Raw genomic sequence first — 15,020 nt, 5'->3', positions numbered from 1 at the left:
AACTGTCATTTACTAAATTCCTAAGATATGACAGTTGACATTTCCCAAGAAATGACAGTTGACATTACCTCAACAAAATCTTTATGAATTTTATTTATAATTAATGGTGATACGAATTGTGTTTAATTGTATTGTTTGCTGTTTGTGTTGTTAAAATGGCCTCAGAGAAAACTATTGGTGTTAAAGGAAAAGTTGTCAGTGCACAAAGTCGTGAAGTAATAGCAAACGTGATAAAATTTATGAAAAAAGAAGCTTGTAACAGGTCGCCTATTATACCAATAACAAATTTTAAACAGAGGGTACTGGAAGCGACGGGAATCTCGAAACACATATATGAACAAGTTTCTCAAGATCTTGCTCGAAGAGAGTCTGAAGAAGAAAAACCAGTAGAATTTGAGTTTGTGTCTGTGAATTAAGTAACATAAGTGAATGACATGAAACTGCTAATATAGAGTGTTATTAAACTATTTATTTTAAGTAATTGTAAGAATTAACGAGAACGACAGAAGCTGTCATGCGTCACAACTGTCAATTGAATAGGGTACGTTCAATAAACTGTAAAGCCAACTCCTAAATGATTCTGATGTTTACGTGTTTACTTATCCTAACAAAACCATTACGTAAACCTGCCCCTTTCACGAATCACAATAAATACGTTGTATAATTGTCGATGTTTTTTCAAAATGCCCAAGTTGAAACTTGCGGAAGCGTCCAAATTAAAACAACAAATCTAAACAAAAAAAAAACAACATAAATAACACACTTGTTACACCTATAGTAATGTTGACAAGAAATTACTCCCTAGGATTTGAACTTTTAGGGAAATTACGTTTTTCATGTTGTATGTCTAGAATTTTCAAAAGTAATTTGGAATTCCTAGGGTTGGTTACTGTTAAAATTAGTGTTTTGGTGTTACTGTCAATTGAGAGATTTTTTGCGCAAGTTCAACTAAATATCCCCCAGAAATCAAAACTGATTGTGAAACGAATAAATATCTATCAGTTAGTGAGAAATTAGCCATTTGCAACTGTTACAAGGAATTCGCTGCCTTACATTTTTGACATGGTTACTATCTTTTATTTGTCACCAGAAACCACATAGCCTCCAACCTAATCAAATTTATGGCAACCTAGTAACAAATATCTCCACATCGTAGGGAGTTTCTTGTTGATAAATCTACCTATTTGTACTGAAGATAGTGGAAACAAGTAAATTTCTTATAATCGCCAATGCCTATTTGATTTTGGTTTACCTCAACAGGTACAGTCGTTGACCAAAATAAAATAGGACAAAGTAAATTTCGATTGTGTAATTCGATATTTTTGCGAAATCCATCTCTTAGGAAACAAAAGTCTCAAAAATAAAAAAAATAATTCTGATAAGTGTATACTAAATTAGCACGTCGGCAGGCAAAAAGTCAAAAACTGACCACTATCGTAAATCTTCATTATTATAATTTTTACAGCCTACCCTAAACCCATTGCAAGTGAAGAAGCTAATGCTAAAGTTCCAATTTTTCGTTCCCAAACTATGTATAATCGAGGATTATTAATGTACCCATAATACGTAGTGAATCAAATTCTGTAACAATATCGTTGTTAATTAAAGCAAGACCTTTGAGTCTTGAGTTTTTGAAAATGACACGCACAAGAAATTTTTACTACAAGTGTGACAACAAGACTTAGGCACTTGATCACCACAAAACAAGTCACAATGCTTTATCGTTTTTTCGATGACGAGGCGGAGCTGGAATACCTACGCAAATAAGATTTACAAAATGATAGAGGGCGGGGACAAGTTTTTAAGTCCCTTCGTTACGTGGAGAATCCAAGATCCAATAAAAACACTCGAAATATTTGCAAGCGACACAGTTTTCATCTACTCGGATTTCGTCGTAACTGATCCAGAATTTTCCTTGAGCATTATGGCTCAAAAATGGTCGATCGTTGGAGCAAGAAACATCAAATTTGTTGGTGACAGTGGTCAAACGACTACTTTATCAAATTCGATCACATTTTTGGATTGGCGCAAAGTGTTTCCAACCGAGGGAATTTAACTTTTACATTAAAAGACAACGTCAGCATCATCTGTTGTGTGGAAAATGTTGGAAAGTATGGAAAGCCTAAACATTCGGTCGAAAACAACGATCGAAAATTTAGCAACACCGTTACTGGATTTAAATTTAAAGTATTTTTGAGAAACTGCTTGAAGAAGAATGAGTACAGAAAAAATGACATCAAGGCTTTTTTGAACAAGTTAAACACAAAAAGAATGTAGTACAGTTGCGGCCGTTGAAAACTCAGACACTTTGACAACGCCAAACTTTTAGCTTTGTAAATAGTATTGAAAGTGATGTTTCTCAAAATGTCACTCAAACATTATCCACATTAATTTCTCTCGCAATGGCTCTTATACTCACACCGTCCCTCAGTCAAACACATTTTTGCAAATCAGATAATTGCGGAATTTCAAAAGTTACGCGCGATTCTGACCTAATATGTCAAATACTGACACTGACTTTATAATCCTTGATGAAAATCCTGTTTACGCTAATCAAATTTCGGAATTTATACAGAGTGTTTCTTTCCTGTCTGAAATTTCAACGGCCGCAACTGTACCTACTATTCTTACACGTCTATGAAATTCCTTTAACCAAATTAAATATAGTCTGCTGGAAACTAACGTTGTCCGCACAGAAGACTTACGAAGGATTTGATGGATAGGTAAGCCATAAAATTATATAGGTAGATATTTAACAAAAAAATGTTTGTTAATAAAAAAGCTATAGATACATTAATCGAGGAAATTTTGAACTTTAATAACCGACATGTTAAGGCTGGAGCTCAAAGAAATATCGAGAAAAAATTTAAAGCATGATAATATTCGAATACGATTTTATAACGTTCTTGAATCTTGACGAAGGTGTCAATAAAATCTTACAACCTACACCACTGGAGAATCTAGGAAACATAGGTCTTTCAATAAACGAAATTGTGGCCGATACAAACCAAATCTCAAAATTTTTATATGTCACTGCAACTTCGTGACTTTCCTCTCCTTTGAACGATGTTTTCATTTTCGTCCACTTTAACTTCGTCAATCCGTCGCATTGACTATTTAGCCAGTTTCGCTTCTAAGTCGTGCGAGACAACACCAAACCAGTGCCTTGATCCGGTATCCGGTGGTGTTTTTCGACCAAATCAATTCTATGTTAGTCTTGCTTCCGGTCTTGTTATTTTTTTTTTAACAAATCCTCCGATCCGATCGAAAAGAATCAAGACGAAATTGATACCGCACGAGTGCACTCCACGAAGAATTTCATCAACACGTTCCAAATGATACTGACCAAGTACGATTTGGAAGTGACGTGGTTGTGACATAATTTGGAAGATCGAACTGAAGAAATTTCATTGGTGCAAAACTTAAAAGACGCTGAAACTGTTGAATTACGATTGGTGACTCTTCTGGTTGATTTCTTACAAAACGTTCAGTACGATCCTGCATTTGTTAAAGTAAAGTTCCATCATAATTGCATAAGAGATGTACATATAATAATCCTAGTTTTGTAAAAAAGTTGGAGATGATAAAATAAGTGATGAAATTGTTTATTCCATAATTATTGATTAACCAGAATTTATTTATTTTTAGAACTAATAATCTGTAAAGTTGAACTTAAAATATATTAAATTAATATAAACAGTAACAATAAACAAAATAAATTTCCAGAAACCAAAGTTTTATTTCATATTTACAAACATTTGACCGACATAACGTCGTGTCACAATTTTGCAACAGCATTCTCTGTATTATTTAGTACAAATGAATAATTAATTATTGAAGTCGTGTTTTTACATTGATCAACTTTTTTCATATTATTTTTCGAAGAGTGTCAGGTGAGCTAATCCTTAAAATTCTTCTCCACGTGACAAACTGTTTGTAGAATTTTTCTCAAAATGGAGAGGAGAAAATCAGACGGGTGGAAAATTTTCATCAAAGAGTTGTACAAGTTATTGTCAGGTTATGAATTCCAAAGAGACGTTACGAAATATAACGTGAAAAATCTTGAAGATTGGGGTAAAACAGACAAACCTCAAGGCATCGTTATCCATAATAATATGCAACAGTTTTTTACCATTCTGCAAAACTACAACATCGATACTTTTCACATCAACAAGTCTGAAATTTATGAAAATGTCGACAAAATTCGAGAACTCAACCGTGTCCTGAAATTCACTTTGAAGCATGAACCACAACGCAGTTTTTCCACGGAAGACACTAAACTCGTTGTCAAAGGGGCCTTTGTCAAATTCGGTTCTATTCCTCCAGAGTCTTACACAGAAGTAAATACTGTCGAAATATTTGCAACCGACACAGTTTTCATCGATTCCGATTTCGTTGCGTCCCGTCCAGGATTTTCCTTGGTTATAATGGCTCCGAAATGGTGGATTGTTGGTGCAAGATCCATCAAAATCGGTAGTGAAGATGGACAGAAGAATAACTCCACAAGCAACTTTTTGGTAATCGCTGAAAGCATAACCAACGAAAAGGATATTACAATAACTTATGACGGTGATTCTGATGTTATTTGTTGTTTACCAGAGCAAAAAATTTTGGAAAATAGTAGAGAGTTGTCTCAGGAGAATAGAAGACGTTACCGCGACAGCATCGTCGAATTTAAAGTTTTCTTGAGAGAATATTGGAGAAAGAACAAGTACAGAAAAGAGGATATTAAGGCATTTTTGACAAAGTTGGATACGTCAGAGGATGTTCTAAATTATCTAGGGTTGGAGGGCCTAATCCACGACTACCAGAGATTGGAAAACCAATCCCGTTACTACAAAAACTCTCACGTCGAACTGTTTCCCTTTTATGAGAATTTATTGGAAGTTGCAGTCAAAAGAGCACAAAGTTTTACCTCTAGTTCCGAAGACGACAAAATTGTTACGTTCCATTTGTACACCACTCTTTTAACCAAACTGAACCTAGCAAAAGAAAACACGGTTGATACGTCTCTACCTGTTAAAATAGAAAACTTCTTACACTCGCTTAGTGAGAAATTTGTCGAGTTGAAAAGAAAAAATGGATACAGCATTTTTGACCGGTACCAGGAGATCGACAAAGACGGCGTAGATACAATCATTACAAACTCTTTGCAATTTATCAGCAAGTACACAAGTGATGAGTTTAAAAATGACACTACAAGAGATCTGGAGACCAGTGACGTAACCAGGAGCATTTTAAAGATGGTGAGTGTCACCTTGGAAGATTTGGGAACCGTGGGACTGAAAGTCAACGAGATTTTGGCCACAACAAATCAAGTGTCAAAATTTTTGTACTTGGGGAAGAGCCCAAAAATTGTAGCACCTTCAGACGAAATTTCTGCCATCCGCACCACAACAGAATCGCTACAACAAAAGCTTCCAGGAGCTGATCAGTTCGAGGACGGTGCAAAAACAAAACCGAAAGAGTGTGGAAGAGAAATCGAAAACGCAATTGTTGCCTTGTTGAAGATAATTAAAGAAAGTGTTGATCGGTTTGAGAGCGAACTGACGGCCAAGTTCTTGTCCAGCCTTGACGTGACCAAGTGGGAAGTACCCAAGGTGTTGAAACGAGTCAAGTACTACGTCAAACAGTTGCCCAAAGAGAAGAGTTCGAACACTTTGGAGGGTTTAAATCTTATGATAGATAGTTACAGGAGAGTAGAAAGTTATTATCGACAGAAGACCATTTCTGATTACGTACGTCTGCAAGAACAGACCGACTGGGTTTTAAAATTGAAAAATGAAGGTCTTTCCAGAAGTGTGAGACAAATGAGAAACGCAACAGCTTCTAATTTGATCATAAGTGAGTACGAGAATGACATCAACTTCGTCAAACAGTACGCATTTCCTTATGTGGATGAGGTTTTCAAACAACTCAAATTGTCTCACAAGACCCTGCGTCAAAGCAATGATTTAACAGTCTTGGCTGGTGCGTGCAGCGATTCGATCAGTAGCCTCGGGCATACTCTTTTCCATTCGGTAAGCCGCATAGATGAGTACATAATGCTTACAAAGACCTATGATTACCGCAATCCTTTGTATACTTGGAGTCACAAAACGCACAAGTCTCTATTTCGAAAGCTCTTTGCTGGTGAAGAAATACTCTTGAAGGCGGATGTTAAGTCGAATTCGCACAACGGGGTACATTTCAACGGAATCGAGATAGATTTTAGGGCGGTTGACAAAAAACAGCAAAGTGTGATCAGCGCCGCATTCAACTATTTCAAGATCAGATTGACTCACACTGGTAACTCTTACTACCGATGTGACGACAAAGTATACTTGATTACGACAGCGCCGAGTGTTATGGAGTACTCCCACATGAAGAGCAACTCGTCCAAACTCAAACGGGTGTCTCAAAATGGAGTCTACATCAAGATCGAAGAAGGCGACCCAGTTTTGAGCCCCTACACCACTTGGCGGCTCCAGCTGCTCGCGCCTCGATTCAATGTGAATCCCATTTTTGACAAGTTGACAAATTTTGAAGATATGGTTGACTTGCGTCTTGTGGGGAGCGGAAAGTATTTAACAGATGACGCGTTCGTGTGCAATCGAAATGTTGATGGCTTCTACGAACTGGAAGACCCTCAGCCTGAACCCTACTCTGGTGCTAACAGGTACAGAAGAGCTGCTAGTTTTGTGCCATATACCAGCGCAAGTTCTGGGCTTTCTTCACCTTTGAACAACATCTTCAAGTGGATTTCCTCCACTTTGACCCCATCGATCAGACGCATCTATCATTTGGGAGCATTTGCGTCCAAATCCTCTGAAAGAGTACCAGAGCAGTCCCTAAATCCTCTAATATTTTTCGACCAAGTCAATTCTGTTCTGATTCTAGCACCAGTTGTGCTCTGCTTGGGTAAAAGCTATTTCGATCGACATTCTGCTTCCGGTAAAAAGAAGAAAGATGAGATCGAAGCGTCAAGAGTGGAGACTTGGACGAATTTCGCGTGTAACTTCAAAGCAATCCTTTTGAAGTACAATCTGAAAAAGACATGGTTGTGGTTTAATCTGGAAGACAGGAGTGAAGAAATTTCTTCGGTGCGCACTTGGAATGAAGCTGAAGCTTTGGAAAATCGGTTGGTGACTCTTCTTGTTGATTTTCTCGATGACATTCGGTACGACTCCACATTCGTCGCAGTAAAATACAATCACAAGTTTATTGCAGACGTTGATGCACTAATCAATGTGGCAACAAAAATTTCTAATTTTACAAACAAAATTCAAACATTGTAAGTGTCTTCAATTTACAACATGAAATTAATGACATCGTTATAAGTCTAGTAGTTTTATTTTTTGCCTTTCAAGCACCTCAATCCTGTTCGGCAGATTTTATAAACACAAACAATCGCTATTTTCAATACAAGTGAGCAAACTCGTACGGTTGCGTCCTCGCCTTCGGCTCAGACGCCCAACTTTTCCATACTCGTGATTAAATGCGCCTTTGGTGATGCGTGTTGAATCTGATTTTTTACAAGATCATAAAATAGAGTCGCGGAAATGAAATTTCGTGCAGCATTTTTATGTCATTTTTTGAATTTTGAGTTAATTACAGTAAGTGTATTTAAATCATCGCTTTCATCTGCTGCCGACCCCTTATTATGCCGCAAATCACTATTTTTTAATGTAAATAATTAAATAAATCAAAATCACAAAAACATGACAAGAGTAAAAAATTAGGTTATACATATTAACGTAAACTGTACATACAGTTGGTTGCAAAAAAACGGGAACTGTCAGAACAAAATTGACACATTTTTACAATTTTTACATAATGTGAAACCTTCTTACGAGAGAGTGGTTAGAATTATGGTCAAAATTCAATGACATTTTTAAAAATTATTTGACAGGTATTGACAATTAATTATAAAGTATTTTAAAAACAGATTAAAAAAACTTTCAGTACAACATTCACTTTTGCTCACTAGTGAGAAAATATTATTTCCTCACTAGTGATTCAATTGCCATCTTTGCAGTGAGCAAAAACCACTAAAATTCAATGATCATGGAAAAAATAGTTTGTCTCAAGTTTCTCCAAAAAGAACTCTATTGTGAAGAAATAAATATTTACCACTAGGTTTTCTACATTCCTTTTGTTTCCTTGTTTTATATTTTTTTTAATTTATAACATTTTTACCCGATTACCGACGGCCCAAAAGTTATGCGTTTGCCTTTGATATATTTTTGTTTGCATGTTTGTGCACCCCTGTAGCCTTAAATATTGAACCGATTTATTATAGGATTTTCATTGGCGCATTTATTCAAAAGTGAGATGAAATGTATAACATCCCAATATTTTATCAACATGTTGGGCAGTGGATACAGAAACAAGTAAATAGAGAAAGAAGTTTTTTTTATCAATATACTCGTGCATTTACAAATACGAACAAAGTGAAAGCAATAATATTTTAAAAGCTATTTAAACTATAAAAATGAAAAAGGACACCCTTTAACAATTGACAAACTTCAATTCGATCATTTTTGACTCTTCTTTTATTTACTCTATTTCTATGTTTGAAACTATGTTCAAAATGGTCCCCAACACCTCATCTATATACTTCAACTTGTTCTTTTGATTCTCCACGGATTTCTTGTATCTCTGCACCACCTTTTGCTTCCTCTTCTCGTCATAATCCAATATTAACTCTGCCGCCGCCGCCACTCTCTTTACCTTATCATCGTGTATGATTTTTATGACGTTGTGTCTGATTTTCTCGCTGTAAAAAATGTCCCTTTCGCCACCTTCACTGGAGCATCGCACAATACGGCACATCAGTTCAAATTTATCCTTTCCTCTCAACTTCTTCAGAGAGTGATACGCGATACACCGCATCTTCTCTAAAGTGTTGGCAGGCAGAGTGATGCAGTTTTGGTATCGAAAGTCGTCTCCTTTTGGGGTGACAAACCTGCGGCGCCTTCTGCCACCCCCTTTGAGTCGCGCCAGACCGATCTTCATCGAAGCCTTGTAGTACTCCATTTCTTTGTACAGAAATCGTTTCAGGGTTACAGATTCGTGCTCGTCTGAGTGAATCTGTTGGGCTTTGTGGTAGCAAGGAATGATCGAAACGATGTAGAAGTTGTAGAACAAGAGGTTGGAGAGCATGTAGGCGCTGTAGTAGATATTTCCCAAGACGGGACTCCAGTGCAGCAAGACGTCCAAATTGAAGTGCCCCACTAGTCGCGTGGTGAGTCTCATCAGCGCCACCAGACTGTCTGGAACGTCTTCGAAATCTTCCGAAATCGTTCCGAAGATGAAGTATCCGCATAAGCTGAACGCCAACACGACGATCATGTGACAAAGAAACATTGTTGTTAGAGGAAGAGCGCACAGGCCGAGAGTGTTTTCCATGATCCGGAAGACCGTTCCGAATCGGCACAGCTTCCACAGTCTGATAGTCGAAACGAAGACCAAGAGCGCTGCCACTAGAATGAAGACGGTCTCTTCGTAGATCAAGTAGAAGTAGTTGATGAACTCGTTCTTCTTCGCTTTTTCCATTCTTTCCAAAAACTGTTTGACAGCCTCAGCTCTGTGGACGAACAAAGCGAAGCAACCGTAACTCATCCCCACGATGACCAAGTCGACGAAGGTCCACAAGTCTCTCAAAACCAACAACTTTCCTTTCCAAATCCTCGTCAAGATTTTCATCGTGAAAATAATCACGATCGTGCAGAACGCGCAGAAAATCACAAACTCCGCAACGTCGTCTTCGTTGTTGACGAAGAGCAACTGGACGCTGATCAGATCCAGTTTGGTCCTGAAGAAACCGGTGGCGCCCCTCTCCACCACGACTCGTACCGCGGTAAACATGTTGCTGTTGACGTTGTAAGCCAGGAACTCAACCAAAATCACGACTGTAGCCTCGTCGATCCATCCGTTCTCCCACAAGTAGTTTAAGTTGACGTAAGAATTATACAGGGTGCGTCCCAAAGGGGCGATGAAGCCGCCCCCAGGGTACAGTCCGAATTTCCCGATGGTCAAAGAGTATCCAGCGTCGTCAGCGTGGGTATAGTTCCAAATCTGCGACAGCCTGGCAAGATCGTTGAACTCTGGTCCGAAGCTTTCGAAGCTTTCTTCGGCAGATTTGAACTCGGGGCGACAGTAGTTGCTTGGTAGAAATCCCATTTCTATTGGGACCATGCAGGGGTAAAGAACCGCGCGCTGTTGGCGCAGTCTTGCCACCCCCAAGAACTTGTTCGAAAAGTCTGCCATCGTTCCTGGTTCTTGAACGACGTACTTGGAGTACCACTGTTGGGCGTGCAGCATCGGTATCAGAGTGATGTTCACGTAGTCGTAGAAGCTACGAGTGTCAAATTAGAAAGGGAAGGCCGTGGTGTGCTTCTTACTCGTCTACTGATTCAATGAGGATGTCATCGGAACGGGTGTAGTACCCTGTCACTAAATTCTCGACTTCTTTGTAATTCAAATCTGCCATCGAGTTCTTGTGGGCAAAGATTGCCAAATAGAGTAGACTTATGTAGCAGATAAACATGATAGTGTCTTCCAACAACGCCAAAATCTTGAATCTAGACTCTACTCGTAGATTTTTTTCCTAAAACGAATAAAAAACACCTGATTCGACTCTAGGTTAAAGATTCACTTTGATCTCGTCACGGTCCATGGGTCGGTACAAGTGGTTAAAGTACTGTCGCAGGAGACCATCTCCAAATTTTTTGAACAGGTAGGTTCTTTGCACTTCGATCGATTCCAATATCTTCTTCATATTTTTCATCCACTTGACATCTTGTCTTTTGTACCTGATGATTGACACGATCTCGTAAACATTTTCCAAGACGAAAAAATATACCAAGATGGCAATTCCTGCAGATGTCAACCACAACAGTCCTGTAACGATGGGCATCCAGAATCCGAAAACAATCAAAACCGTCATCGACAAGATTGTTTTGGAAATCAAGAACACCCAGCAAATCGCCGTGACACGAGTTGAAAATTTTTTTTGGTCGCCGCTGTTGCTGCAAATTGGAAATTGGAACGAGAAACGAAGAGAAACAAGACAAACCTAAACAGCCATACGCAAGTCATGTGCATGACAAAGGTAATCGCGGCGCTGCTGAGACCTATCCATATTACTTCCGGGTACAGGTCGTACCTGTCAAATATTGCAAAACCGTCGCTCATGGCCAGTCTAGGTGGTCCACTCAAGAGCAAGCACCACAAGAAAATCGCCATCAAGATCGACAACACTATTGTCCACCTCTTGAACTCGCTAAACTCGGCTTGGTGGGTACTGAAAGGGTACCGTGACCAAAGCACAAACCATCACCAACTCACCGTTTTGGAATGATTCGCAACAAAACCGCCGCGAAAGGCTTCTCTTTCTGCACTTCGGCAGCTTGAGCTCTGGCGTAGATCTGCCCCTTGGGTGGTAGATCGAACCACGTGTTCACCTTGAAGTACCAACTTTGGTACGACTGGAGGTCGTAGACGACGACGTTGCTGCAGTACCATCGAGGATCTCGACCAGAGTGGTCCGACCAGAGAGCAATCTCAGTCAAGTCTCCTAAACGGTGCGAGGTTGGCAGAACAAACCAGTCTTCGCCGCCCCACTGGAGGATTCGTCTCTGGGGGTCGGGGTAGTTCAAGATATGGCTTTGGCTCTTGTGCTTGTCGCCAAAAAGTTTGACACAGATGTTGGCCGAGGTCCCGGACGATGGTTTTCTTCCGGTTCGGATTCCAACCAAGTAGACGTAACGGGAGGAACTGGAGATGTCCGCGGGGATAAAAATGTTCGCGGTTTCGACAATCTTTTTCTTCACCCTGATAGTCAACGCGAAACAGTAGAGGGCAAAAACTGCAGCCACGCAGATAAAGATGATCGGAGAACTAATTAGAACCATTTCGAAGTCAGGACTGGTCAACATTTTTTCGACTCTGATGGGGTTGTTGTAGATGACTCCTGCCAGAATCGACAAGTGAGTACAGACACACTCGATGTTGTCGTTGTTTGTGTTGGAACTACCCTGCAACACCAACTACTAACACGGGTGTCAAACTAGTGCGGAAGGAAATACTTTGCAAGCAAAATCCCACTCCTTGCGTAAAATTCTCCAAGAGTAGCAAGATTTCGTGTACACGCTGATTCTGTATTTGAATTCCGCCGTCGTCTACAAATGTTGTTTTTATTGTTGACTGGCACGACAAGACTAGGAGACAAACCGATTCAGGTAGGACGGAAATGTAGTGCCAAGAGTCATAATCACGTTCGTACTCTTGGTACAACTGATTTGTCCCTCCGCCAACAACTCTACCTTTCTTTTGAACATCTTCGACGTCCGGTTTGTCGAAATCAGTGATCGAAACGCGAAACGAGTCGGTCAGATTGTGAAACTCGACGAAGAAAGACTCGCCCCTTCTGACGTCAACTCTGATTACCGACATGTTTGCGTCTTGGATCTCGTGAATTTCAATCGAGCCGTTCTGAGATTGATGGAAGTCCAAAACAAGATGCGTTGGTTTTTCGAAAGTCACTAGTTCTTGTTTGTTCTTGATGACCCTCACCAAGACCACATTAGTCGAGACGACTCGTCCTGAAGGATTCCACCAAAACGGATCCTTCTCCCACGAACAGACAGTCACATCGATCGCATCGTCCACGCTTTCCAAATCCTTGGAAGCTCTAAACAGCGCTCCTTGTATCTTAATCTCTTTCCCCACCAGATTTTTACCAACCACTCTGGTAATCTGGGCGCTGACAACATCACTCGACGCCACTATCGTGTCCTCACCTTCCACCACCGTCAACGCCATCATCTTCAACGTGGTCCTACAAATCTCGACGTAATTCTGTGACGCCTCCTCGTACTTCTTCCTCTTGTCAGCGGCGACGTCGTCGGTGTCATAATCGGAGTAGTGTTCGTCGATTTTTGGAAGTGCGAGTACCGGAAACGGTGTCGTCACCGCAAACTTGAGACGTTTCTTGTCAAATTGTTTGAGGTTCTCTTTGGTGTCGGTGCTGCCGCAACTCATCAGGATCTTGGCGTTGTCTTGGATTTCTTTGGCCATGTTCTGGTAGTACTCGTTTTGGAGGTAACTGTAGTCAATTTCGGCACCTTTTCGACAGGCTCTGGTCGCCATCTCGCCCTGGTAGGGGTCCGATTCGGCACTAGGGTCGTGCACCAGTCTAGTTACCAAGGAGTAGATCTGCCGCGCTTCTTCTCTGGATTTGATCGGAGCGTCGACGAACTCTTTGAGGAGTTCGCGTTTGATCTCCTTGGCTTCTTCGGCTGGTCTCTTGTCTAGTTCTTCTATTAGTCCCATGGCGACCTGGATGGCCATTCCGATGTTGTCTTTTCGGACTAGGTCCTTGACAGTGTCGGTGAGGCGCGAGATTTCTTGCGTTTGGTTACTTTCGGGAGTTATTGCTGATGTGACTTGGACGTTCAGCTTGTGGGTGTCGGACAAACCATCTTGGTCTTCTATTTTGATGAAAGCTTCAACGTTTGCAGGCAAGAGAAATTCAAGGTCTTCTAGTTTGCGGGTTTTCGCCAACGGCACACCTACAACAACAACTTGAAGCCCAACTTTCTCACGTTTTCCACTCACTCTTTCCGTCTTTCACGGTGTACACCTCAAACGACTGCCCACTTCCGCTGTACTTGCAGTCAACTTTGAACTTAGTTTCCGTGGCTGTCCCTTTCGGCGGATCCACACTGCACGACTCAATCTTCAGAGATGGAGACACTTCGATGGTTTGTTCGGCAGAGCCTTTGCGTCCTCCAGTCAAACTCACTCGCATCTTGTACTTGACTCCCAAGACCAAAACGTCTTCTTTGATGATGAACTTGTCGGTGTTGCGGCCAAATTTGGTCCACTTTTGATAGTCAAAAGATGCTCCTTCTACCGTCCACTCGTACGAAGACTCATCGATTCCTTCACAATATCTCACACATTTGACTCGAAGAAAAGTCTCCCTTTTGGAGACGGTCTTTGGTGGACAATTCTTCTCGCAAATTATCTTGAGCTCACTTTTCAAACTCTTCTCGACTCTCACGAGCTGACTAGTTTCAGCCAACCAATCAGAATCGCCTTCAACTTTTATTTTTAAGATGAAACGGTACTCATACTCTTCGAGGACATATTGCGCTGGTACCGTCAAAGTACTCCCTACAACAACTCTTGAGAAAAGTCACTATGACAGCAGTGACCTGCCTTCAAATGTTCGCTTGCAGAAATCTTTGACGTCGCCTTTAAGCACAGAACAGCTCCAACTATAAACCATTCTTCCGCTTTCGTTCGGTGTTTTGTCAATATCAATCGACTTTGACCCGTCGACTACAAACTCGCGATCTGGTTTGACTGTTCTCTCTTTGCCACCCTCGATAATGGCTTCTGGTCCAGGAACCTTCACCTTCAGAAAGCACTACAATACCAAAGATAAAACTTTGCTAAAGCTGTCTTCTAGGACCACTTTAGCTTTGAAAACATTCGAGCCGGTGTCTTCTGTGGTGACTTCTATTTCAAGTTTTACTTCGTATTGTCCAGGTCCTTCGCGAGCAGCTTCTATAGAAAACAATCCTTCGTCCTCTTCCCAATTTTTAAAATCCGTTGTCCACTTGTATTTGATGGTAAGATATGGACAATCCGTTTGGTAGTCCGATGTGAGTGTAACAGTGTCAATTTCAGTCAACATAGTTGGATTTCCTTGATTTTCAGAGCTCAAAAACAAAGTTTTAAGTAAATAAGAACACCAGAAGCTCTACAGTTACCATCCAGAAATTCGCAAACGATCATTGCAATCTTTTGCTTGCTTTTTGTATCTTCTAGATAAGTAAAACTTGTTCCCTTGTAATTCCATAACTTGCTTTACTAACAGAAAAACTAGAAGGATAAAACAAGAAGATTGTGACATTGTTTGACTATTTGACAACTGTCACTTTGACATAGTCGACTCAAATTACACTGACTAGCAATTTTTCATCGTCTGTCAATATTTGACATTTCGTCGACACTTGATTTTTCTA

The 15,020-nt window shown here is 40.3% G+C and overlaps 2 protein-coding genes across 2 annotated transcripts; one reads left to right on the top strand and one right to left on the bottom strand.

Moving 5' to 3' along the window:
• The first annotated feature begins 3,736 nt into the window (after positions 1-3,736).
• LOC138138099 (uncharacterized) lies at positions 3,737-7,319 on the top strand. The gene is made up of 2 exons (XM_069057849.1): positions 3,737-3,893; positions 3,941-7,319. The coding sequence occupies exon 2, from the start codon at positions 3,954-3,956 to the stop codon at positions 7,275-7,277; it is 3,324 nt and encodes a 1,107-aa protein (XP_068913950.1). The 5' UTR covers positions 3,737-3,893; positions 3,941-3,953; the 3' UTR covers positions 7,278-7,319.
• Positions 7,320-8,418: 1,099 nt separating this feature from the next.
• On the bottom strand, positions 8,419-14,918 carry LOC138139043 (polycystin family receptor for egg jelly-like). Its single transcript, XM_069059199.1, has 11 exons — positions 14,766-14,918; positions 14,468-14,714; positions 14,205-14,419; positions 13,603-14,159; positions 12,232-13,556; positions 12,072-12,164; positions 11,332-12,020; positions 11,066-11,287; positions 10,640-11,006; positions 10,386-10,591; positions 8,419-10,339 (listed from the first exon to the last, which is right to left on the bottom strand). The coding sequence occupies exons 1-11, from the start codon at positions 14,906-14,908 to the stop codon at positions 8,539-8,541; spliced, it is 5,865 nt and encodes a 1,954-aa protein (XP_068915300.1). The 5' UTR covers positions 14,909-14,918; the 3' UTR covers positions 8,419-8,538.
• Between the last annotated feature and the right edge of the window lie 102 nt (positions 14,919-15,020).

This window comes from Tenebrio molitor, chromosome 9, assembly GCF_963966145.1.
Source record: "Tenebrio molitor chromosome 9, icTenMoli1.1, whole genome shotgun sequence".
NCBI classification, from domain to species: domain Eukaryota; kingdom Metazoa; phylum Arthropoda; class Insecta; order Coleoptera; family Tenebrionidae; genus Tenebrio; species Tenebrio molitor.
The sequence above is the reverse complement of the archived record's forward strand: the minus strand, read 5'-3'. Positions and strand labels throughout refer to the sequence as shown.